This window comes from Pygoscelis adeliae, unplaced genomic scaffold (assembly GCF_000699105.1).
Source record: "Pygoscelis adeliae isolate BGI_AS28 unplaced genomic scaffold, ASM69910v1 Scaffold57, whole genome shotgun sequence".
Taxonomy (NCBI): Eukaryota; Metazoa; Chordata; class Aves; order Sphenisciformes; family Spheniscidae; genus Pygoscelis; species Pygoscelis adeliae.
This window is the reverse complement of record NW_008825615.1, coordinates 1,968,258-1,995,071: the sequence shown is the minus strand read 5'-3', so window position 1 is coordinate 1,995,071 and position 26,814 is coordinate 1,968,258. Positions and strand designations below refer to the sequence as shown.

General features: G+C 41.3%; 1 protein-coding gene across 1 annotated transcript in view; it reads right to left on the bottom strand.

Moving 5' to 3' along the window:
• Window positions 1–7,607: 7,607 nt before the first annotated feature.
• The window catches only part of TBX18 (T-box 18), a 203,110-nt gene continuing 183,903 nt past the window's right edge, over window positions 7,608–26,814 (bottom strand). Inside the window, exons 3-7 of the mRNA XM_009333220.1 lie at window positions 25,663–25,834; window positions 18,971–19,138; window positions 17,724–17,788; window positions 13,972–14,066; window positions 7,608–11,491 (exon numbers count right to left, since the gene is read on the bottom strand). Of these exons, the coding sequence (XP_009331495.1) occupies window positions 10,767–11,491; window positions 13,972–14,066; window positions 17,724–17,788; window positions 18,971–19,138; window positions 25,663–25,834 (1,225 nt within the window). The 3' untranslated portion in view covers window positions 7,608–10,766. The remainder of the gene's footprint in view (window positions 11,492–13,971; window positions 14,067–17,723; window positions 17,789–18,970; window positions 19,139–25,662; window positions 25,835–26,814) is intronic.

The window sequence follows — 26,814 nt, the reverse complement described above, 5'->3', positions numbered from 1 at the left end:
GACTAGGTTAGCTTCAGAGTGTGAGATCTTAAGTATATATTTTTCATGAAGAGGAAAGAAACATCAGTCAGCTCAGAAAAATGGATTTGTTCTCATCAGCAACCAGGTGCTGATGCTTTATGGGACTACCCAAACTCTTTACCCCAAGGTTGTGTAGGCTTTCACCAAGCCTCCCTACTTGCTACTCTCCATCTCCATACAGCTAGTCTCCTCCTACACGCATCATATTGGTCCCTGAACTCTCTCCAGTTTAGCAGGAGTCATGTTCTATGAAGCTTCAGCAATCTTCTACACCATGCCCATGGTTTGAGTAATCCAGAAAGAGTCATGCAGGAGGCGAGGAGCAAGCAGTGCAGTTTTCTCCACAGCCCTTCTTTTGAGAGGCTGAGAGGGCCCAACCACTCTGCTTTCTGTTATATCCTTACTCAGAGATGCAGGTGCTGTCTCAACTTTTCTTCTGGTCTCCCTGGCACCTTCTCACAAGGGAAGGTTGAAGGAATTAAATACATGTGGCTTGGCTACCAGATCACTGAGGAAGGCTATGATAATGCTTTCTAGTATCTGAGGTACATAAAAATCTATGAAATAGTGGAATTATTTAGACTCATAGAGAATGTATAACTATCAAGAATGGGATGGCAATTATTGAAGCACGCGATGCCCGAGTGTTTCCTAACATGAAGATCTACAGCTTATGAAATCATCCCTAAAAGAAAGTTATCAGCAGCAAGGTCTCAATCAATGGTAAAGCAGACAGAGTATGTTATTACTGACATAGAAATTAGTTCAATCTGATTTTGCTTAGGCCCCCAGGAGCCTCTAGAGCACACAAGGTTTGTACAGAACTGCCAGGTATTTGCAAGGTCACTCCCCTATTCACACTGAATCGCTACTTTTTAAATTGTGCCCCCATTCTAACAACTTCATACTTGTTTCTGAACTATCGAAGTTTTAACTCAAACTCCTGTGTAAGAAGCCCTCTTGCTTAATGTAGTGTATTTGGGTGTATTTGATAAATCTCATCCTCTGCAAATTGCTGCAGAGAAGGAATGGAAAAGTATGCACTCAGAAGTGGTTTAAGTTAAAGTAAGTTCCAAACCATTTTGACGAGTGTTTGGATTCTTGAATCTGGTCTTAAGGCTGCTCTATGCCTGCTTTTAGAACAGGAGCTGAAGCTTTCCATTTTGCAGCCTGGGAAAAGACCTGCCTAGGATGCATTTATGTTTGATTTGTTTTTATGCAGCTGACAGTGATAAGTGCAGAACCTGCTTCCCGGTCATTATGTGCTTAGGAGAGAATTTGATCTCCCGGGAGAATGATGCCACTCGGATGAGGTAGTTGAGTGCATCCTTTTTTCTAAAGGCATGTATGCAATGTGTAGTGTACGGATAGTTTTGCACAACAGGAATACGCTATTTGCTCATGCATGCAGACAATCTGCATGTAGCAGTTCTTGTGCTTATGCAAACTCTCAAGCAGCAAAAAACCCAACAACTACAGCAGCAAAAAAACAACTAAAACACAGTTCTTCCAGATGCAAATTTGGTGTGCAGAAGCACACATGTAGTAGTGGAAATCAACCCCTCACGGCTCCTTTCAACTTCCTTTGAAGTCAGTAGCAAAATTCCCATTGAGTTCAATAAGAACAAGAGGCAGCCCTTGATCTAGTAAAAAGTCGTTCTGAGGTTTTATAAGCTCTTTATACAACACTTTATTCCAGTTGTATATGAAATACATTTTGACCCTATTCCACCCACAAGACTTTGTCTCTGGTTGAGAATAACGTGACACCTCCACTCTGCCCAGCCAGTGACTGTCACTCAAAGCCCTGGTTGTGCAGATGTAGCAGGGATTCCAGGATACCTGAGCGAGTTTTGCTTTTCAGAGAAGAGCCACTAAAGAGAAGATGACAGCTCAAGTAACTTGCGCCCCGCTATTCAGGAGCAGGTTAGGTCAAGGCCATTTCTGGCCACTGATTCAGCCTCCCTCATGACAACGGACACATGACAAATGTCCCTGCTAATTCTGCTTAGTCTTGTGGTAGCCTTGGACACGGCTCGTCACAGGGGATTAATACCAAGACTGGAGAACCTGGCACGAGGAGATGGAACTGCATTAGAGCAGTTCTGTTTCACTCCTTTCTGATCAAGTCCAGAGTGGTGATGGGCAGCTATTCCCTCTGCTTGAGGGCACTCAGCTGTGAATTCCCTAAGGGATTTCTCATGTTGCTTCAGCTGTTCTACATTTATATGAAGTCTCTGGAAATTTGTGAGACAATTTGGGAAAATTATTACACTCGGTACTTTGTCTGCTTTCCAACTGACTCAGAAACCGTGGTCACTGGGCTTAACCAGTACTGACAGGAGTTATGTTTTAGGCAAGAGCCAGCTGGCTGAAAGTCTACCCAGAAAATATGGAAAAGATGGTGATCGGCAAATATAAACACTGGTGGACCTGGCAGCAGCAGGAACCTCAAGATGGTGATTTACACCTCTGTTATCTCTCAGTTTTGTGGCACCCAGATCACACTTCAGGCCAATTAAGAGAATCTCTAGACCTTCCAGGCAACTCCATAAAACTGCTGCTCACAACCTGGGCAGCCTGCTCTAGAGGAAGGAACCCTTTTCCACACAAATGCTGGGGTCATGAAGATGCAATACACAAGCAAGTCAACTCAGTCGAGACTATGCAGCCCTGCACCTCAGCCCTAGAAAAAACACTGCTCAGACTCTGATCCACAGTTCATATTTTAGGCTTGAAAACATGAGCTTTATCTACATGATGGGAGTTTCACTACACAGTGTACAGCAGGATAGATACCAGCAAGAAATGTCTGGTTTATGGTTGATTCAGCTACAAAAAGATAGATGTTTCATGGTTTAAAATATTTATATGAGAATAAATTTTCTTGGATCTTTGAAAACTTCCCCATTAAATTGTACCCAAATACTGAACAACCTACTATGGAAAGAGAGATACTGTCATGTTAGACATTTAAGTCTGACTATCTGGAACAAAGGCAAACTTTTTGTGGAAAAGTACACATTAGTAGGCTGGATTAATTAAATGCTAGTAATTTTAGCTCAGGTTAAAACATCTGAGCCCTTAACGGGTTCAAGGGCACAGTATTAATCAACAAAGAAGGTTTGTAATAGAATTTGGCCTTGGGAAATTCTCTTATATATTCTTTCTGGGTGATATTATTGGTTTTGGGGAGCTTATCTACTATCTTGCTGGGAACAACTATCCACTTTAATAAAGTGCCTAAAATATTGTAATAAACACACAGCTTATATCAATAGCATCATATTTCCCCACATAGTATTTGTGTGTGGTTTAATTAGATGGAAGGATTACAGGAAAAGTTTGTGTCATAATGATTCTTAAAAGCGAAACCATAGATCAAAGTTCATAGCTGCCAAATATACAACTTTCAAAACAAGCTCAAGTGCTGCTATTAATCATGGCTGCTGGGGGATTTGATGACAAAGATTAAACTGCTGTAAAGGATACTGCTGTGCATCAGATTCTTGCAACTGTCATCAAATACTCTGCCAACTATTAACAGGTCAGAAGAGTTGTCCAGCATTTACCACGTGTGGCTCCGTCACTGCAGTTGGTGTGGCCATCTATACCATGGTGACAACCAGTGACACCCTCCCAGATAGGCATTTGTGGTTGTTATTTTTTACAGTGTGGCTGAAGTCTTAAGGTCTGCCTGTAGAGCAAACAAGAGAGGAAAATTGCAGGACCTTAGCCTCACAGCCCTGTACCCTCATGGGAACATCACTTGTGTGGAGTATTTTCCCTCTTATTTTCCACGTGGAGTACCTTCCCTCTCGCTTACTGCATGTTAAGAGTGCCCACCTGTGGAGCTGAGGTGTTGTAAATTCACCTCCTACTTTATTTCTCAGCAACCACTCTGTATAGATAAGCCTTCAGAGAGTGCCTCAAGGACCAGCTTTCATCCCATTTGCAATTACGCCAACGCTCTCTCCTTCCACACAGGATCACGTAATATCCCTGTGGGAAGCTACAGCATTCGCTTACACAGAAACATAATATGAAGGAAGTATGTAAAGCATACTTTGCAGGGCGGGAGCCAACAACCTGTGACCCACCAGCCAGTGCTCTGTGGTGGGTCACCGATGGCCATTAGATGGCATGTAGAGAGTTGTTAACCTGCAGACCTGCAATATGCTGCTGTCGCTGCTCATATGTAACAGTGTGCTTGAGAAGTGGCCTTTCTGAGGTGCAGCTTTGCAGAGTCTGTAACTGGTATCAGAGTTTTGCACTGAGCTGTTGGTGTAACAGATGTGAATGACAAGTCTGATGCAACAAGCAACTGGAGATTCAAATCCAAAACCACAGATTTGACTACAGTCTTCAAAGTTTAGGGGAGTTACAGATCTGAATCCAAACTTCACAGCTGCGGCCAGCTATAAAACAAACTTATCTATACAATGGGTTGAATCCAAACTACATTTGAATATCCTTCATCTCTGGGAAAGTTTGGAGACACATCTGGCTGGAAATTTTTAAGCATCATCTCATCTTTGCTAATAGTATCTTTAAAAAAAAAAAAAAAGAAAAAAAAAGAACAGAATGTTAAAGACTTAAAATGGCAGACATTCAACCTTAGATTATTTTAAGTAATTCAGCCTTCAACTTACCAAACAAAGGCCTTCATTCTACCCAACACTTCAAAGTTAAAGGTATCACAGATCACTCCTTAATGTAACAGTTCCGTCCTCTGCTGAATGCAAGGACATGACAACAGACAGACCATTTTTAGACATTTGTGATGGGATATTTTGATGTCTAAAGGTTGCTTGCTCATAGACCAGCCTTCATTTGTCTTCTCTTGGTTTAAATTTTGTTTTCCAAAGCTCCCCTCTTTCCACAAAAAAAAATTCCTGTGGGGCTGAAACATTCACTATTACAGCCGCCAGGCATTCAGTTCCCTTCCCCTCCCAAAACGTTGAGGAAATTAATATATCCTTTTCAGTTATAGCAAAGTGAAATAAATGCCTGCTTAGATTAACTGCTTTTATATTCATTGTAAGATGCTGTTTAATTACCACCACGAGGATGACTGGATTGCACGGGCTTGGCACATAACTAGTTCTCCCTGAGAACTGGTCTCTTAACACAGCTTTGGGATCTGTTTAACACTTGTGCAGCTACACTTCTGTGCAGGATTACTAGAACCGCATAAATGGCATGTGCTCGCACATCTTTGTGTGGCACTGACAACGCCCTGCCTGAGTGCGGGGCAGGTAATCTGTAGTGCACACTGTGTCAACAAGGCATTTATCATACACAAACAGTTATCTACTTGGTGATATAACAAAGGGTCTTTGAGGATGTCTCTGGAAACATTAGTGTCCGCATTGCACTTCAAAGAATACAAAGACTATCCAGGAACATTTCCCTGAATTGGGACCCATTTTTCTGGTTTTCTGGTTTCTGCCATCTTACATTTAAATATGGCATCTGGTTTTCTTCTTACTGAGAACCATATACCAAGCATAGTAACCAGGAAAGGGTGGGGAGGTGTTTTCCTTTGGGTTAGTGAAAAATATTGCCTGAGGAATGGAAACACTGCTTTGATTGTCATACAGCCTCTATTTTTATTACTTTTCTCTGTAAAATACAATAAAAACATTGTGGGAAATACATAGTCAATTATCTGCAGTGGGAGGGAATACATCATCCATCGGCAAGGCTTCTGGGGGAGACAGCACCGAGTTCCAGCCTTGTCTTATCTTTCAGTGTGAGACAGACTGTGGCTCAAAAACTGCAGAAGCAAAAATTTAAAAACAAAAATATGAGCATGTGAAATGCAAAAAGCCTGTTATCCACCTGAAAAACACCACAAAGGGCCAGAAGAACGTCCCTGAAAACAGAGTAACTACAGCTGCTGCGTGGGTAAAGCACTCAGCGACAGAAAGAGGGATGGCTTAGGGTCTGAAAATGTGGTATCCATAAAGCTCAAGTCAATGGCAACGTTACCAATGGCCACAGAGGAGTCCAGCTTTCCTCCAATATGCTCTAAATTTACTCTTGGCTCTATATTATAGCATCCAAATAAAACCCAGTGGTGTGCAAATGAACATAAGGGCACAGCATAGTCCAAGTGGCTGCAGTGCTGACACAGGTTAAGTCTGTGCTGGGGCTACACTTAACGTTCAGTGCAATAGCCCAGCTTTCAGGTAGCACAACTATTTTCACATCATGCTTTATCCTTCTTGACTAGCCCGTGATGTCAGTTCTCGTTTTAGGCTACAGACTCCTGTGAGAGGTGCACTGAGATATATTTGGATAGAACTATACATTGTGGGTGCCGTCACCGTACCTGTGACATTTCAAAAGTGGATGGTGGGATTGCAGGGTCCATTTGTGCTACCTCCACTTCTCCTGCCATTCCCTGCCGCAGAATTGGAGCCCAAGCGCTTGCCTTGAAACGTGGGCGTTACCTCAAATGTTTAGAAAGGCCACAAAGGAAAATGTATTTTGTCAGTGGAAGTGAAAAGGCAGCCCACAAAGACTAACCATTACCTCATTACGATGAATTGCAGTTATTGATATTAAAACTTGAACTTCAGAGTAAACTTAAACATTAATGTCATGGGAGTTCGACAGCGCATTCGGAAGAATGCAACAAAATAGTAATTTCATACATGAAGTTGGTAAATAAACCTCTGAAAGTAGCTACTCTTCAGACTTCCGAAACACACTTTTACACAGTACTAATCAGATGGATTATCTTTACAGGAAAAATATACCCACAGAACCTGTGAGCTACTTCTGATGATGACTTATGTTCCTTCTGTTGAACTGCTCACGGTATAGACTTGCTAGCATTAATGCTGACATTGTCTGCGATTTTAAAGTTTCTCCTGTTGTCCTCTGTTGAAGCAGAAATGAGCCCTCTCAGAGTCTGATTGTGCTATTCCAAAAAAGGCTCTTATTAAAAACAGAAGCTTTCATTCTCTCTCGAGGCCTGATATTTATGATCAAGCATTTCATGCCTACTTCTCTTGCCCTAATCCTGGTCATTTGCAACAATGCTGGTGTTAAGTGACTATGAAACCCTAAAGTAATCAGATTTTCAGGCCCTGTGCCCTACATCACATGGAATCATTTATTGCAGTACAATAGGAAATAAGGCCACTACACATAACAGTATTTCTGGGAGGAGAAATGTTGCTCATTGCTGAGTAATAGTATACCCAGCTGATTATAGGTTGTAAATTGTGCCTTAGGAATGGATTTTTGCATTTAGAATAAGCAGAACAGAGAGAGAATGACCAAAGTAAGAGCACAGAGAGAAAATATGCAGGGCACCAAGCTCCTGCTCAAGCACCTGGTCACATGGAAGTGCTAACTTCCCAGATCTGGCTGACATGGGGCAGCTGAACTGGTCTTGGCAGCTGGGATGAGCTGGGCTATGAGGAACCAGCAAGGCTCCATCACTGCCTAATGAGCCCAGCAAGCTGCTCAGTCCCTTCTTTCCACATAAAAACCTCACAGCTCTGCTATCAGCCTCAGCATCTCCTTGTACCCAACATCTGTCGTGACCTTCGCATACAAATAACAGAGAGGTTCAACAGCAGATGGTTAAACTGAACCTTGTAAGAATTGTGGACTAGTTGTTATCGTTGCAGCTTGTTCTATTAAGTCTTTGAATTTCAGAGCTTACCTTAGAGCCACTTCCTTTGGTCTCGCTGAAGTTGTAGAGAAAAAGAAAAAGGCCCAAACCCCTCAATTTTCCAAATGTAGTAAAAAGTGTTTGAATACACACTTTAATATATTTTCTGTGGCATTTTTGTAAAATACAGATATATAATTATAGATATAATGCATATATAGCATTTACTATATTGATAAAAAGCTAGTCTTTTCACAATGACACACCAGTAAGTATGTACAATATGATTCAAATTTTAAGGAACAAATGTTTCAAACAATATTGTGTGGTTATATGATAAGAATAATTTGAGGAAAAATAAGAGACCAGTTCTAAAAAATTCCCAGACGATAAAGTACATACTCTTGCCAGGAGCACCTCCATGAACATCCATGCGCACAACCTTTTTTTTTTTCCCTTGTAGGAACATGCATGATTTAGCTGTTCCACATTTCTACCTAGTCACAGCCCTCACGATGACATGAATAATTATCTTTAACCTTTTTCAAGTACAGATTAATTGTATCATTCTTCCCATTTAAAGATTTGTCCAACCGCAACATTTCAAAGTTTTGGCTAGAGCAGGAATTACTATACACAAGTTTCTTGTTAATTTAAACCAATAGAGCTATGACAATTTACACAACTGAAAATTTGGCCATCTTCTACACATCTTAAAACCATTTCACAAATTCTTAGTGTGCGGTTTTTGAACAGTGTTTTTAGCATTGCAGGTCTTTGCTAGGAGGTCTGCCTCAAAGGACACTGCAACGCCAAAACTAGCGACAGACCTGAAGTACACAAATGCTCTGTTATCCTCATATATGAACACTTCCTAGCCATTCATCTGTAATGTACTGTCCACAGTACAGTAGATGCAAAGATGATCTTCATCTTTAATGTACCGTCACCTTTTACTGTGAGGCAGAGAAGTGCTATTATCACATTTTACAGAAGAAAAAAAATTAGATGTAGAAAGGCTAAGTGAATTGCCCAAGGTCACTTGGGAAGTTTGTGACAGCAAAGAAGCAAACCCACATCTCCTCAACTGCAGGCTCATCCTCTTGTCTTTCCAGCTTTGAATGAGAACTTTCTACGTGTGTTAACATAAACAAATGTGTAACTAATAGAAGTAAAGCCTTCTCCAGGCACGGGCTTAAAGACAGCCCTCTCACTATCTCTCCTTATCATTTGGGAATAGAAGAGGGCTGTTTCTGCAGGCATTATCTCCAACCCACTGAAGAAATACTAGCTGCAATGAGTCTTTCTTGAAGTGGGAGCAGTTAAGCCCACTGTTTGCCAGAAAAGATGTAGGAACTTTTGAGAAACACAACAATCCACCTTCACCGAAAAATCTAACAGAGAAAAACGTAAAATTGGAAAGCCCTTATTTTCCTTCAATGCTGACCAGGGAAGCATTTTCCATTACATTTGTACTCACTTTATAATGCCTTTACATCACCTGCACAATATAAAGGAGGCTTAGTGTACTGCTGAAGACAACCCATTCTCTCAAGCATTAAAATCTGTTCTACAACCTCCATGGTTCAGCTCTGACAGGCGGGCAGCTGAGAGGCAGCTTTCGCAGCAGGACTGATGCGCACCGGGGCTGTGCAGGTGCAGATGAGGGCAGAATTTTTGCCACGACAAGTGTCTCCCCGTGTCCTTGTCACTCTGGAGAAGCCTGGTCAGGAGCAGGTTGTGTTCTGCGTTCTTACAAGCACCAGTTAAAAAAAACCAGAGCTGGGAAGGAAGGGAACCTCTCCAATTCCAGGGCAAAAACTGACTGAGAAACAGAGCAGCAGTAACCTCATGACAGAAAGGAGTAAGATGAAGACAGATGGCTCCCTGGAGGGAGGGACACAAGCTGTAGGTGTCATGTTGGAGCATTCAAAGTAAACTATTAAAGGAATTTTGCCTATTGTAATCCTGGTCCCAGTTTGGCTGTGTTACAAGCAGGCAGCTATGACAAAGTTCTGCTTCCAGCAACGCTTGTGGGCAAACTGGGTCATCTGCCTAATTGCTACAGGCAATGTATTTATGAGATACTGAGGATGGAGAACTTTTTGCCCTTATTAAAAAAAAAAAAACCAAACCCAAACCCAAAACACAACACACACGCAAAAGGGTAAAACCAATAATGGAATTTCTCATCCTGCTCACTTTTTTTTTTCCCTAAATCAAACCTGCATTTTCCTTTAAAAAAGTAAAAATACAAAAACAAAGATACATTAGAATATCCTACTGTCCAGTAAATGTCTTATAGGCAATATTTATGGAGGAAAAAAATGCATCAAGCCCTTCCTTTGACAAAAATGAAGCATCCCAAAGTTCATTCTGTACCAAGGAATGCTACTTCTTCTGCTGTTGGTTTAAATTACTCCTGTCACCACAATTTGAATATGCATTATTTGTCTTCAAATACCTAAACATAAATCTAGACTAATGCTGAAAAAAATAAATCCTAGTAAGAATGCTGTGCCGTTGATAAGCTAAAAACAGCATATCATGAGAAGGCAAACTAATCTTTCCGTTTACTTTGTAAATAATCCATTAGCTAAACTTCTATTTCAGGCTGGATGCTTGATGCTTAACACTTAAAAGTCCAAATACCCTTCATATCCCTTATAACAGAAAAGAAACTCGCAAAATGCCTTTGGTGCATCAGCTTATCATTGTACGAATGTTTTAAAGAAACTCACTAGTACTATAGGAAATATAAGTGGGCTTGTTTGTGTTGTTTAATACTCCAAGTGTCATTTCATTCTTTAAAGGGGTTAGAACAGAGGAGGGGGAAAGGGGAGGAAGTCTTACTTAATTTGTTGCATATGTCCCAACGTGTTATACAACTAAGTGTATTATACCAGAAAACTAAAGCAGTCTGCGCCGCAACAAACTCTGTGTAACTCAAAATTGGAGAATAATCTGGCCACAAGCAAGTCAAAAATTCAGTGAAACTTCCTCTCATATTATATATACACACACTTTACAAGCTACACCAAGTGTCCTTTCATATTCCAAAAGAAATACATTGTAGACACCAAACATACTGTACTTTTACTTAAAGGCTTCATCAAACCATATGTGCAGACACTTGAGAAGACGAGAGTGTTAAGCTTCCTAGGGTCCTAGAGTCAAAGAAATTCTGCTGCCCCCCACTGCTAAGTAAGTGCACTCCTTCCACGGGGGGCAACATCTGCCGATCCGTCATGGTTCCACTTGGCGAGGACCCCAAGAAACTTCCTTGGGAAGAAACGATTTTCTCAGGACTGGCAGCCAGTTTAGGGGATGTGGAAAAGTTATATCCATAGAGCGCACAGGGACTGTGCAGTCTAAACGTGTTGTAGGAGCCTTGGTGGGTTTGATTAGTGGTAAAGGCATTGCTGGATGGGGATGGCATGATGTACTGGAGCTGTGGAGACATCCCTGAAATCTGCATAGATAAGCCAGTCTGCGGGCAGCTGAACGCATCCCCATCATTGCCACTCATAGACATATTCACAGTTGTGCTACTCGACACACCGACATAGGAGGGAGTCCTCGGGGGTGCAAACGTCTCACTGGTTTGGTTTGTGAGCCTGTTGTAGGTTTCGGCCAAAGAAGTGCTGTATCTGTTCAGGGTCAAGCCTGAGCGGGCACAAGCTGTGTAGTCAGCTGGAGCAAGGCTACAGAGCTGGCTAGTGTTGGGACTGAGGTGGAAGGCTGGAGATGAGCAAGGGGAACCCGGTAAAAGGTGAGGGTGAGTAGATGGCACTCCACTGCCAGATCCCTGGAGTAAAGTAGAGGAACCTGCATTTCCTGCAAGAGAATATTACAGTGTAAGAAGCGTGTTGGAAAAGGTTCACTTCCTCGGTGACAGATCAAGACCTTTGTCTTTTATAATAACCCTTGACATGAAACACGACGCAAGTTCATTCAAAAAATGACATGTACATACATGTGCGGGGGGGTGCGTCCACGTGTGGCACATGCGTATTTTTAAAAAAACAACCCGTCCAAGAAAGAGAAGGTAGGTTAATCTTTTGCAACAACCACTCAATACTTAGAGCTCCTGCCCGAAAGGTTAATTACTCTTTATTTGACACAGGAAGCAAGCTGCACGGCAGCTAAGATGTAGCCAGGCGAGTACGACATCACAGGAAGCCTTCTTCAAAGTTACGAATTTTGTATTGTCTATGCTGTTGCTACACCCCAGAGTGCGTTTCAAGCACTCACTGTCAGAGCACCAGCTAAGGAACCGGCTCCTTAGCTCAAATGATAGAGGCTCCCACAGTTCAACAGCTTCAGGAACCTGAGAACAAAACTTCAGAACAACTTCAGGAAAGTGTAGGCTGAGTACTGTGCACAGCTGCTTCATTTCTTGAACTGGTAGGTGGAGGCTTAGGTTTGCAGCAAACTGTTCACAAACTGTTCATTTACTGGTATGAGAACTTTTTACGTGACAAATACCAGTGCTGAATGCTCCTGAAAACGCACTGCTTGGTACAGATGAAGCATTTTCTCAGGACTGAAAGTTTCCCAGCTGTAAGAAACACTTCCTTTTCTTAGAGATTGTATCTCCCTGAAAAACGAGCATAGAAAAATTGATTTGGGCCTTTCACAGTCTCCTAGGCGGAAGGCACTTAACACGGAAGACTCTCCTGTTTGTGAATCATACTATCAAACAGCTTGATGCTGCAGAGATACATGCTGTCAGTAAGTTAACAGGTTTTCATGAGAGGTGAGCTAGTAAAAAGAAAAACACATTATCAGTGAACTCTGCCTGCTTCTTCTTGCTCTGTTTACAGGCCACAACAGGCACAAAGCACCATAAGACACTGCCACGTTCAAGAAATCCTACGCATAGGATTATGGCATACTTATTTTTCTTCCAATCGATGTCAACGCCTCCACTGTCCAAAGGTGGGCACTTCCACCATTAACAACCAGGACAAATTTCTAATGGGGTCTTTCAGCAAGTCTCTAAACCACTCTACTGGCCACAGTACAGTTGACTAAAGATTTTCCAAGGATCCCAGCTCCCATTCTGTGAACATCAACAGTAACTTCAACAAGCTCCTTAACCTGCAACAGCAGAAAAGGAAGCGGGAAGTTCATGGCAGCAGTTCCCCTGCTCTCAAACAGTGCTGCCATATACAAACAGGGCAATACAGCTGGCCTGTCTCCTAGACACTTTAACTTCATAGTGAGTTGCCTTTCAGTCTTACACAGTCTGACAAGGTATTTCAGGTCTGATGCTGGCTTCTCAATACAGGCCTTTTTTACAAGGATGGTCCCTCCACCCCCATCTTCCACGCAAAACTCTTTCAACCCTGGCTTGGCACAAAAACTCCTTTTTAATTGCACACATCAGGCATGGATGCTCAAAATTTCTCAAAGGAGTGAGCCAAGGAGAAGTTGACAAAAGTGATTCCTGTGTATTTCTATATTCTCTGGGGTTTTGCTCTGAAGACACTTAATGGCTTTGGAATACATTGTCAAGAAGGCAGGAAGAATGTTTGTAAATTTGGTAGCAGGAAATGCAAAGAATCAATATTTAGTTTGGAAACACCTGAGAGGTTTTCTGTATGTATTGGGGTACTTTGGATATAAAGGAACTCAGAAAAGAGTACAGAGACTCCATTCTCTGTCCAAACAGGCCATTTAAATACGCCTCCCTCCCCCACAGCACTAACTCTACGACAGAGAAAGTGGGAGCCAAGAGGTTATAGACTGGGGAGCAGGAAAAAACAAAATGGAGACGAAGTCCATTTTTTCAAGCTCTAGGACGCAGATAAAGTTTGTTGGGACGTTTACTGAACAACTGTTAGGTCTTTAAGAATCAAGGAGGAAACCCAATTAAGCTTGCCGCTATTGCTTCATTCCTTAAAGGACATTTCTTCTCCCGTTCCTTTTTTTTTCTCTTAAACACACAAGTAATTCCTATATTGGACTCTGGATGTGTACAACGGAAGTCATCTACAAATGAACTCTGCCTTGTGTATGTAGCCAGAGCATTACACCAAGGAAGAGGTTATTCCATCCTTAAATAACTGTCATCTTCCACATGTGATCTAATTTATCTTTATGACCTAACATTTTTACTGCCACAGTGGTTAAGTTAGAGTTAGTTTTCTAACTTAGAATAGCTCTGATGAGAGGTGATAGCCTGCACTGGGGTGGGTTGGTTTGCTTTTTCTCTGCAAGTGACACACTCATCTAGATTTTTGTAAAGAATGCTGGACGAAGCTTTATCTTCATGCATTTTTGTTTTGAAAGAACACAAAGGAGACCATTACCTTGTTTGGGTATCCCAGGTATATCTTCAAATGTAAGTGTCCTCAGCGAAGGTCTCCAGAAGGCATAAGACTCTACCAAAGCTTCCAGCCCCATTCTATTTAGAACAAAAACATCACGGTGTCATGAAAGCAAGCTGTATTTTGTCACATTTCTCTGCATAGTTTACCTCAGAAACATATAAAAATTAGTAACATTTTAGAATTATTTTGAGTTTCATTTCCATGAGATCGCTGTGATGTGTAGTCACTGGGCTGACAGCATGCAAAGAGTTTCCCATTTCCACAGTCTGGCTCTCGATGTCAGTTTTGGCTTTTTGGGCTTTTTTTTTTTGCGGGGGCAGGAGGGGGACAACTTGGCTAAAATGACGTTAAATGTTTTCCTAGTATGACATTTCCTTAAAAGTAATGCTCTAACTGCCAGAGGTATGATCTCCTATTTCTGCCTAGAACAAAGGTGATCCACTGACATCTTCTATTGAAACAGGATTCCCAGTCATTACCAACGAGTTGGAAAATCACGCTTACAACATGAGCAAGCCCTGGGTGTACAGCTCTTTGGCTACTAAAATGTATAAAGCGGTGTTGTGTCTTAGTTATTACGTGCTCAGCAAAATGAAGATTTTTGTTTTCTAAAGGCAATCACTCTCTTTCAACGGTGTCATGACAAAACAGAAATAACTGGGTAGACAATCGTGGCAGACTATTTAGAAGAATCTCTATTTCCTGAAGGTAAAGGCTCCTATGTTTTCTGACAGAATCTATGAATAATGCACCTCAGAGGTATCATTTTGCTGTTATTTTTGGCTGCTGGGCCCCAAAGGCCTGTTAAGTGTCAGCATCAGGCACACACCAAATACAAGTGCTCGCCTTTGAGCAGCAGCACCCTGTAAACTCGAATTATGCAAATAGCCCAATTTGAAGCTACCAACATGGTTCTTCTGATACTGCTTCTTCCCCATTGCATTTCCAAATGTATTTCAGGAAACAGTTATAAAATATTTATTAGCTGAACCTGGACTAAAAGGATAGCCTTCATTTTCCGCAGCAATGGTGAATTTTCATTTCTAGTTAAAGCGGAGATAAAAGCCACCTCCTGGAGGAGTGTAGCCAAGGCGATAATTTATACAAGATGCCTTCGAACAATTTCCACATTTTATCACCACCCTAATTTACGCTATCAAATGGCCAAGTTTATTTAACAAAACAGTTATGTTTTTCCTGAAGTATTTAAAGGGAGAAATTCTGGTCCTTTCCTGAGTAAAAGTTTTTATAGGGTCAAACTTAAGGCCTAACTGAAGAATGAACCTATTCTCAGCACATAAATTCTGTTGCACTTTGCAAATGCACAGAGAATGCTTTTAAAAGGTGAAGCTACTGATTTCTGTAAAATAGCCTGTGGGACTGAACAGGAATGACCTGAAAGGGAATATTTTTAATTAAACAGAATTATTGCATGCAGCAGTGCAGAGTAAGATAGCTGCAATAATTAAAGCAACATTGAAAAGTTGGATATAATGGTACCACAGTATTTTTTTTATACTTTTGTTGGAGATTAAAATGCCTAGGTGATAAGTATACCAGCTAAAACAATGAAGACAACCGAATCTTAATGTTCAGCAACAGAGTAAAATAATAATCAACTGAGTAGACCAGTAATTTAATTTAAAAAAAAAAAATTTTCCTCAACAACTAAAAATCTGAGCTGCATTCCCACACACACTTATTCAGTACTACAGAGCCTATTAAAGAAAACAGCAATACTGACTTCAGCAAACCAATGTCAATTTGCAATGGACAAGAGTTTGCAGAGTCACTTCCGTTAACGAGTGTGTTTGTTACAGTAAAAGCATTCAGACCTCATCCAAAGCCAGTTCCGAAACATTTATACAGAGGCTGGCCCTTCCTACAGGACTGGCCTCCTAATCATTTCCATAAACTATGTCTTTCAATTAAAACACCCTGCTTTTTTTCTAATGCCCGAACCAAACTTACTACTAGCAGCCAAACAAAACAAAAAAAAACCTCTCTGGATATCCCCAGTCCTACAACTGCATTTGCGTGGTTGCAGATGCAGTACTCTTACTGCACCTACACCATCCTCGGTAATACCAGGGCTGTCCCACCATGTCAAATCCAGTTCAAAACTGGTTTCTGAACGGTTCTTTCCTCTCTATTTTCAAGGGCATCTTCTCTTGTTTCATAGAACATTATGGAAGAAATTCTAACTCCACTTATACTCAGAAATTTCAGAGGAGTTAAGAGTTTCACACTTCTTAGGAGGCTCTTTAGTACTTATTTTATAGCTCTGCAAAAAGCATGCATAGCAGAGACACTGCCTACGGAGAGCTGTCAAACAGGGCACGTACGGCAACTCTTTTCTTCCCCGAGTACACACAGCATGTTTTGCTTCTTCAGTCACTGCATTTATCTGGAAGTTACTGTTCACTTAATTTAAAACTAGAAGGCTACAAAGGAGGACAAAACTCTATTTATGCCGGTGCCTGGGGCATCACTTCCAGGCCCCAGGACAGAGCATGGCCAATTGTTTCTTGCTTGGAAGACAAAAGTTTTAGAGAGCAACAAATGCAGAGTGCAAACTGAAAAGACACTTACAGTGGGTTCCTGTAAGTCTTTACAACTACGCCACCCCTTCTATAACTGTTCATCTTCTAAAAACTACTCGTTTGCTGTCTGGTCTCAGCATTTATGCAACTTAGGTGGAAGCACAAAACAGGCGTTGATGCTGTAGCCTCTGCTAAAAGAGCAGCTCAATAAAGCAGCTACCGAAAGATACTCTCTGAGCATTCCTATCAGCACAGAGTCTGCTCCCTTCTCTGCAAGGCTAGGTCATAAATATAGCAGCTGTAGACACCAAACGCAATGTGGTCATTGGAACTGATGTATAATATGCACCACAATTAAATGCTGCTTTTTTTAGCTGAAATGGTTTAACATACAATTCATAACAGGCTTAAGTATTTTGCATTAAACAGTCTTCGGATAAAGTACCTCATCAGTACTGGCAGCAGGGACTAGACACAAGTCTCCACTTTGCACTACTCAGATTCCCCATTGCTATTTTGAAAGATTCATGGATCAAGAGAGAACAAGCAATTAATCAGTCCAACCGCAACAGAGGAGGTGGAAACCAGGCTCGTTTCAAGGTCTTCGATAGCCTAGTAGGAAAGGCATTCACGTAGGAAGTGGATTTCAAACTCCTTAGGCTAAAGAGACACTTGAACGTGGGTCTTCCACCTCCTAAGCAAGTGTACTAAACATAAGGTTACTGCAGGAGGCGACTTAGTTTTTCCCCCTTTAAGAGAAAACAACGAGCCATTCATCCGTACTAAATGCCACTTACATGCAAAAGAACCTGGGCTTATAGTTTGACACTGGTATCTGCAATTTGTGCCTCCAGCCAGGAGAAAGAGGAGATTTCAGGAGCAGCCTGAAATCACAGACCTGAGTGTGCATTTATTCCATTTGCAGCCTCCATGGTATGCCACCACTTCCACCGAAAGGAACTTGAGTACAAGAGTCAAGCTGAGTGCCAACCTGTTCTTGACCTAGATGGTCAGAGGACTAGGAACAGGAGCCCACCACAGAGAACATTACTGGGAAACCTAAGTGCTCCCTCAGGGAGTCTGAGTCCTCAGACTAATTTGTCTGTAAATATTGGTATTCCCCTCACCCAGCCTTCACAAACCGATCCTGTCAGCAGTAACAAGCCCACCTCCTTCCCCAACACCTACCTGTTACGTCCCGAATCTCTAAACCCTTTGGCGAATGGATTCCTATCAATCTTCAGACGAGTTATCTGTGAATATGATCAGAGAAATTATTACCTGCAAATTCAGCTAAGTAACACACAAAATTACTCTCCTGACAGAATTAAGCCGACAGTGGAGTAGAAACATCTTCACATTTGCATGGTTTAAGATGGATGTCCTGAAACACAGCAAAATAAGGGCCAGCCTTCTGATCATTATTTTTGCAAATCCCCAGAGAAGCTAATAGGTATTTAATGCTACCAAATGGCAGGTTGGAATTCTTGAGAAAAATCTTCTGGCAAATGTCATTCTTCACCTAAGAGAGTATACTGCCTAACTGCAATAAAATTAAATTAAATTTTATTTCTGTACGGGTCAAGAAGGAAATGTGAAAAGAGAGATTATGTCTAAGCTATTATCCTCCATAAAAAAACAGCAACTCCCCACCCAAACACTTGTAATTTATGTAAATAAATGTGATATAATATAAATAATTATATTTCAGTATTTACATGGCTCTCCTGCTCTTCTCTTTGTAAAGATAGCAAGGCATATATAATTTCCCAAAATACAGCTGCAGTAACTTATGTGGAATTAATAAAATGTCACAACACTAACTGTGGTGTCACTATATATGTTAATACTTAAACAAGTGGTAATAAGAGCCAAACACCGGAGTCACGCAACCTGCAGTTTACTTTTGACTTTGAATCTGTGTGGACCCAGATAAATTGCTGTTAATAATATACGCTGAATGCAGCTAATGAAAACAACTGCAACTTTCTTCAGACCTCAGCTTCTCTGTTAAGGTCCTGGGAGTTTTGAAATCACTGGAGTCAGGAACAAAAGTGCTTTAAAAATTCTATCCAGACATGTATTTACACTTAAAGGTACAAAAACACCTTTAAAAATTAGACTGCTCTTTGCCTTGTGCTTCAATGCTGTATTTATAGTTAAGACACCATTAACTACGCTAATTAGACCGTGTGATCTCCGTAATAAGAATTACTTTTTACATGCAGCATTTAGCCCACGTGGCCTGAAGTCTCAGCTATAGCCTCCAGGCGCTGCTGCAATACTACTAGTGAAAGCTACTTGTATTACAAAAAGGGTTTAGATAATGCTTTTTAATAAGTGGTATAATAAAAGTATCTGCTTTTCTCCTATCTCTTACTTCCCTGGTCTACTCTGAAAAGCCTGTAAAGTGCTAAGCAGAAAGTCCAAGTTACCTGTTGATTTTGGTACGCTGTGACAGTAGTGAAAACTGTCTCTGGAAAAGAGAAGGCTTTCACCCCTTCTCCTGAAGGGATAGGCTTGACGGGGGACAGATCATCTCCACAGTCTTTTCGGATGACGTGGACACGAGGCTGATATTTATGCATAGAGTGAAGGATAATCTATGCAGTCATGAAAGGAAAAAGATAACATTTATTAGAAAGGACACCCTGCTGTTTCAGGACTAATAGCTTTTTGGAACAGATTATGGTATTTGTTTACCATGCCACTTACTGGAAATCAAATGTTTTCTTTAACCTCTGAAGGTTCTTATTACAGTAGTCTAATCCCTGTGCATTTATGTTATTGCCAACCCTAAGCGCTTAAAAATTACAACTCAGGAGCTCCAAATTCAGAGACTGGCTCAATTAAAAAAAAAAAAAAAAAAGAAAAAAAAATCAGGAGTGAAGTCCTGGTCCCACTGGAATTAGGAAATTTTTGTCACTTTTGTCCACTGGAGCCTGGATTTGATCTGACAGGATTAACAGCTGCAGCATTTGCCTTTTGTTTTTGGAACCTTCAGGATATGCTTGGAGCAATTTTTTTCCTGATATCCCAAAGGCTGGAAACGTATCTTGTTTTAAACACAAGCTCAGACTCTCACACTCTGAAAAAGCAGAAACTTAGAGTAAAATAATACCAAAATCCAAAACTCTAAAGTGTTAATAAGTGTTAATAACCCTAGATTTATAATACAGACAATGAATATCAATACATAAACCCCTCCCAGCATACAAAAACTCAATTAAGAATAAATGATAAACGAGAAGTATATGAACTCACAGTTCATAAAATTAAACACAAAAATACCTCTTGATATTGCTCCCAAATTTTAGAGGAGATTTAAAATACTGAATTTTTCCTCTATTTCACTCCACTTCAGCTAACTACTACTAAAATAGAAAATTTCAAGAAAAAAAATAATTGGAAGCTGAACTATTATTGTTGGAAGGCCTAAGAAATTAGTAACTCGATAAATAAACAGTCCTATGGCTATTGGAACCACTAATCAACATTCAGGGGAAGCTTTTTAATTTCCTGCTCCTTGAGTAGCCTCAGAATGTGCATGTGCTCAGGCACTCGACAGAGCCCTTATGCCAGACACCGTGGAAGTTCATTCATCCAAATGACACAGAGGACATTACATTCATTTGGATAAACTAGAGTTTGGCTAGTTTAGTACACTTGGTCCTGGCCAGATGACATGACCCCGTTTTGGATAAGCCAAGTTTCTGGATAATCAGGGGTTTTATTAGCCTGTAAGTAAGGTTTTGACAATGACGTCACAGGCTCCAATTAATTTGCTCAGGGAGTGCCCTATGGATGTTCTCATATGAAGCCTTTTCCCAGTCTCTGGAATCTTGCACAGAGCAAGATTTTTATCATGCAAATGTGTATTCTCTTTTACAACACTCCTTTCAGTTCTCTACTGGCAAAGACCTACAAAATGAAAATGCTGAGAGGACAGCACATTCCTGACCCTGTTTTCCTGTGAACACCCAGTGACACCAAGGGAGGTACTGGTGCAACTGAAAAAAACCATCAAGGAAAGCTCTGTTCCACTGTTCAAACCCATCGCTATTCTGTGGCTTGCCATTTGCCTGGGTGCCACTGAGAGTGCCACATTCTGCTCCCACCCCGATGACTTCACCCCATCAGCTCCGCAGTGCAAACTACCGCTTGCCTACACGGCGGACTTGACCGTACGCAATGATAACCCAGGCAGCTACGAACAGCTCTGCTCATGTATCAGGACAAGCGAAGTCATGGCAGCATGGAGATGAACACCTCCCACTCCTCATCTGGGTGGCTATTACAGCTAAACTGATCCTTGTCATCTCTTAAGAGCAACCTGGCTTGGCTCCGCGCTATACTGAAATTTCCTGCGCTGACACACGGTTAGACGATAAGCAAATCCATAGCAAGAATTTTTTTTTTCTTGATTTTGTTCAGTGCCTTGTACAATGGGATCTTTGTTAAATGATCAGGACTCTGAATTCTAAATAAATAATATATAACTGCAGAGCCCTGGTGAGTTAAAGAGTAACACTATGTAGATAGGACATAAAAAGAGAGGGAAATGCAATGCCCACTCTGAAAATCCTTCAGCTCTATTATTCTAAGCATCTCCAAAAGTTACCGTGACGAAAAAGCTAAGGAAAAGGAGATTCCTGCTTTTCATTCCGCATCGCTTGCACATGTAACAGCACAAACGAGATCTAACAGTTTATCTGCAGAACCAGCAACTTTCCCTTCGTACCCTTAAAAGCCAACAATAAAAAACCCCAACCAGAACAAACCCCACCAAACGCCAAGCACAAACTGGCATTGCTTTCAACTCACAGTTGAAGAGCCTGCCTCTCTCTACAAATCTCTCACAAGGCAAGACCAAAACACTTCGGGGGGGAATAAACCTCTCCCGCCAAAGGTAAAATTACACTTTGACCACTGCAGATGTCAAGACATCATTATCGGACTGAAGACGCCGCAGCAGGGAGCCCACAGGTAGGCAGCAGGGCAAAGCAACAGCCTGGCAGAACAAAGGTGGCCAAGGCACCTGCAGACACACAAAAGCTGGGATTACCTTTGCAATACAACTTTTGAGAGATGCTGCCGTGATGAGGCCTCAACACTGACCCTGAGCTTGGGTACCATCGTGGCACAAACGTCACAGCCAGCACAAGCGAGAGCCCGATTCTCTTTCGTGGGGGAGATGCCGATCCTCCGGCAGCTCGGCGGTGCACAGATTACACAGCCACCTCCCCACCACCGGCATGATCCTCACCTTGATGTTGTTTTCACCAAAAATCCTCCTTTGTCCTCCCTGCAAAGCCCGTGTTACTCAGGCTTCCTGCAGTCAGGGAAGCGTGTGGGGCCAAGGAGCATGGACTCCCTCTTCACAAAGACAAAAACTGCAAGTGCAAATGCTGATGTTTCCCAGCTTTTCATTGTGACAAGAACATATAACTACCCGTTGACTGTAAGCAGAGCTCGCTACTTGGAGCCAAGTCTGGGCAGAGCAACAGCCTGCCTCTGCTTCCAGCCTCACCCCACTTTCAAATAGGGAAAAAAAAAAACCCAACCACCAAGGAACAATTAACACGCCAACAGCCTCATTTTCACTAAAAGATGTTCCTCTGCATCAAAAAATACTCAGTTGAAAAGCATGGAAAATAGCATTAAAAATATTGACTTTTCCCCCCTACTGAAATTCAGATTAAAAACTGCAACAAAATAGAAAAATCAGCCAGCTCTAACCAGCCGGAGGGAGAGACTGCTTTTACAATGCAGCACTTACTCCACAGATGAGAGAGGGATGAAAGGCATTAACAAAGAGCACCCAGACCACGCACTTCTCAGTGTCAACTGCAAAATGCAGGTTTACTCTTCCTTACCATCACAACTCAGATGAAAGACACAAATGCCACATTATGTGTCTTAGCGATGCCATTGGGCCTTAATGCCTCTATAAGCACGCAGTCTTTCCAAAGTAGGGAATTCACCCTGGGACTCCCTTTTGAGATCGAAAACACACAACAAAAACATATCCTTACAAATTTTGCTTGATTTCCTCAGCCTTCAAGTGGAACCCATGTATCAGAGAGTGTCCTACATGGAGACGTACTTCAAAATCTCTCCGCAGAACAGCACTATAAAATTACGTCGTCACAAACTCCCACTCAAAATACTGATGAAAATAGCAGCAGGCAGCAAGGAGCCGGAAAGCGTTCGAGCAGCGAAGCAAAGTCGTCTCAGAGATGGCTGATCTCCTTTCGCCAGAAGCTAATCCCAGGCCAACACAATGCAAGGGGAGTTGGCTGCCATGAACTACTGCTACAATACAAATACTGCACAGGAACACTACCTTAGCATCTGTTTGCAAATACCGTCCCCATTCCCATGGACGTGGGTCACTTCTCTCACTGATTCTGAGAGTTAATACTCTGGTAAAAGGGCTCTGGCTTGATCTCATGCGAACTCCCTACCTCAGCGCCTGCAAGATCAAAACCTAGCCCTGGGATTTTACACAAGAACGCTGCAAAAGCTGACACCTCTGAGGAGCACAGGAAGAATAAAGGAACAATTTCGACAAGGATTAAAGCCCCAGAACCAGACAGCATGGAAAGCACGCCCAAAGAACAGCTAAAACCCGACACTGCTTGAACTACTGGAGGAATGATGGCAGAGTGTAGAGACGCCACCGAGGTTTCTCTGAGCCATTCTGCCTAAGCAGGAGGGGAAAAATAAAAAACTTTCTAATAATCTAAAATATACCCCATCTCCTATACAGCGGCGGGAGAGTCAGAATACGATGTAAAATCACTGTTCGAGGGACAGTACAGCCTTGACCCCTCGCTCTTCTAATCCCCCATCCTTCCCCTGGTACCCTTTTGAGAAAAATGGTTCCTTCCTGCTTATGCGAAACAATTGTTTTTTATATTCATCACAAAATATGATTATTCGTTTTCCATTATTGCTGGAGGCATTCAGAGGCTACATAGCTTTTTCAATACAGCATTCCACACTACCATAGCTTTAAAAGAAAAAATGTACCCATTGGAAGAGACACTTTTCTGCTTTCTGCTTTTGCCTTTTCTGGTAATTATGAATGACATGTTTGCTATTTCCCAGATTTGAGAAATATGAAATTATTTTACAGTCATCCTTCTTTTGTCCTTTTATTTTAATACTTAAATTTCCATTTTGGGGAGGAGGGGCGCTGCCGTAGCTCTGAATCAGTTCAATGTGTCTCAAATCACTGTACTAGGGCTTTGCTTTACTAGTTTCCAAATCGAAACACTTAACTAAAGACCAGAAAATTTATATCCCCCCACATTATGAATAATGGTGTGCTGTGTACACTACACAGGTTTCAGTTCAAAATAAAAACAAAGCTAAGATCCGGGATGGAAAAATACAGCAATACAATTCTCTACATAGCCGAGATTTTATCACAGGGCAGTTTGTGACTGCAAGTGCACGGGTGGACCACAGTACCCACACATCGCCCCTCTGAAATGACAGAATACAAAAACCAGCCGCCCTGCTCTCCGTTGGAAACGCGACATTGTACCCGTTCGCATCCGCTTCACTTTTTAAAGCCCTTACAATAGACTCAGGACTCGGAGAAAGCAACTCCCACTCGAGAAGAGTCACAAATACACGAATGCTGGGGAAACTACGGGAACTACCTGTGCTAATCTTTACTCAAACAAACACTGCCAAATGAGACCCCGTAACTGTAATTCTGGAAAGAAGCGATGTAAAACATCTTTCTTACAATCCTTAACAAAAGCACTGCTGACTCAAGAGATGTAAATACCCCCACGTTCCTTTTCAGTAAGAGCGCGATGAAATTATGAACAGTATTATACGAAAGGGAGGCTTTTTATCCTTGTTACCACATTTGCTAGCTCAGTCCGGCCAGTCTCCTGTATTCCCGCCTCTGTAAGGTAAAGTTGTAGCTCCTGCACGATTTGACCAGAGTCTCAAGTTAATCTCTTTTGCAAACACTAATGGGGAGAAAAAAGATCATACTTAAACTTGGCTTATGGATTGACAAAATACCTGGCTTAATGTCACAGAGTTACAACTATGCTGAAAGATGCACGCAGTATCTTTGTACTCTGTGCCAGGTACATTTTCTCTCGCCCCCTTCCGTTAAGGAGAAAGTATCCTGCTTAATAAACTGGGCTACACTAAGGACAATGGAATCCACATCCTGTCTTAAAACTTGCCTCTAACATCTTAAAACTCGCCTCTAACATCTTAAAACTCTACCACTTGGAACTCGATGCTCCTTCGGAAAGCAAGCCAACATTTGCCATTTATTACAGGATTTTGCAAAATTAAAGACTTCACCCTGACTAAAAACAATTCTCATTTTTTAATTATTTCCTAAGGTGTCAAGTAAAACTATTTTAGGGATTGCTGGAAAGATACTGGCTTACATCTGTCATGTTTCAACAGTTTTGAAGAGAAAAGGAAATATTAACATAACACATTTTGTCACATTAGATAATGTCATAACTAAACAATTTAGAACTTGCAAACAGAACACTCATACTGCATACGTCTTCGCCAGTTTTTTCAGAAGTAATGAGCCTCAGCTGTGAAAGGGTCTTGCTTCATAAGGTATGTAATAAATCATTATCAGAGTGAACCCAGCTCCCATGTTGTTCGTTTTTGACTGCAATTATTAACACCTCATGGGATTTCACACAAATGTTTAGGTTAAGAAAATAGTTAAGTGTATTTTTATTCACATGAAGTTATTACACAGTATTAATGTTTCTTCTAGCCACTTGTGAATTTAAGCGTCCTTTTTGATCGGAGCAGAAGTTGCGAGTAACACACTCGGTGGGAAAACATGACAGCAATTCTGCCCCTTCGTATTAGGCAATTTAGCCTTGTAAAGTCTTACTTTGCAGAAGGAGTTCTGTTTTTGAGGGGGGAGTAAAACAGCAGGCTCTAATAAGCAGTTAATTATCGGAGCAGAAAGTAAGCAGATTTTAGATCTGGACAGTAAAGTTCCAAAACAGCTTTGAAAAGTCAAGCCTATTTCTGGCACCCTGAAGCTGCACGTCAGTCTTTCGGGGCTGAGCAATGTGCCTACACGTAATACTGCAGAAGAGCAAGTACTCACATGCCCTTGATCGTCCAGCTCATTATTGGTAAGCTTCAGTTTGTCAAAGCTGATCACTTGTCTCATCCATGTCTCCCCGGAGGCAGGTGAATCCGGGTGAATATAAACACGAGGCGGTACCGGGGAGTCAGCATTACCAGCCACCATCCACTTGGAGCTATGATAAACATACCTATAAAAAGAAAACAAATACCTATAACCACAAAACCCGAAATAATTTATCAGACCTATTCAGTATTAATAAATTAGGGCCCATACATACAGCAAGAACCCACCAATGAACAAAACATGAAAGGACAACAAACAAAAGTTTTTTTTTTAGTTTCAAAACATAGGTCTGGTATCTGCAAAAGTAAGGTTAAAAACCATGCTCTGATCTGACCTTAGTCTTCTTAAAATCAGTAACAGTCTTAACACTAGACTCCACACTGAGCTTTAAGCTGGTGTCAGTTCATCGATTGCTACAGCTCTGCTCTGAATAGGCATCAGCAAACAGGGAAGAATCTAGTCCTTCATTTATCAAATTGAGCAGTAATTCCATATTTGGAAGATTTAACGTGTTGAGTCTAATATAAGAGTCTATAAATAAAGCTATTGAAGGGAAAGAACGTTATGATTGGGAAAAATAATGAAACTATGTCAAAGTATGCTCTTGCTATTTCTGCAAGACCGTATTAATTTTCTTGAATAATATTGCAGAAAGGCTTAAAAATGAAAAAAACGCAGCCCATATTTCATTTGATAGGCCAATGCTGACAAAGTAATCTTCTAATAAAAATAGTGCCTGCTTTGGTAGAAAACTTATTCTGGAGGCAGACACTTCACAGGGCAATTTAAAAAGCACTAATTAAAAACGTCAAGGTATTTTTTTCAAGTACAGTAAAATTCCTGTAATTCAGCTATGCTTTTTAATGAAAACAAGAAAGACTTTATCAAATCATTTGTTTGTACAATTCAGTTTCCAACATAATTGGAAATGAAGACAAAACGATCCAATACATGCATCGCTCAGTACAATTCATATCAAGCTGTAAAACCAAGACCTAGAATGGTGGTGACATTCTCTCCTGGAGAGAAATCCTCAACCCCAGATCACACAAGTCAACTGTTGTAACGTTTTTCATTTCTTTTATATTTGTTGGTTTATACTAA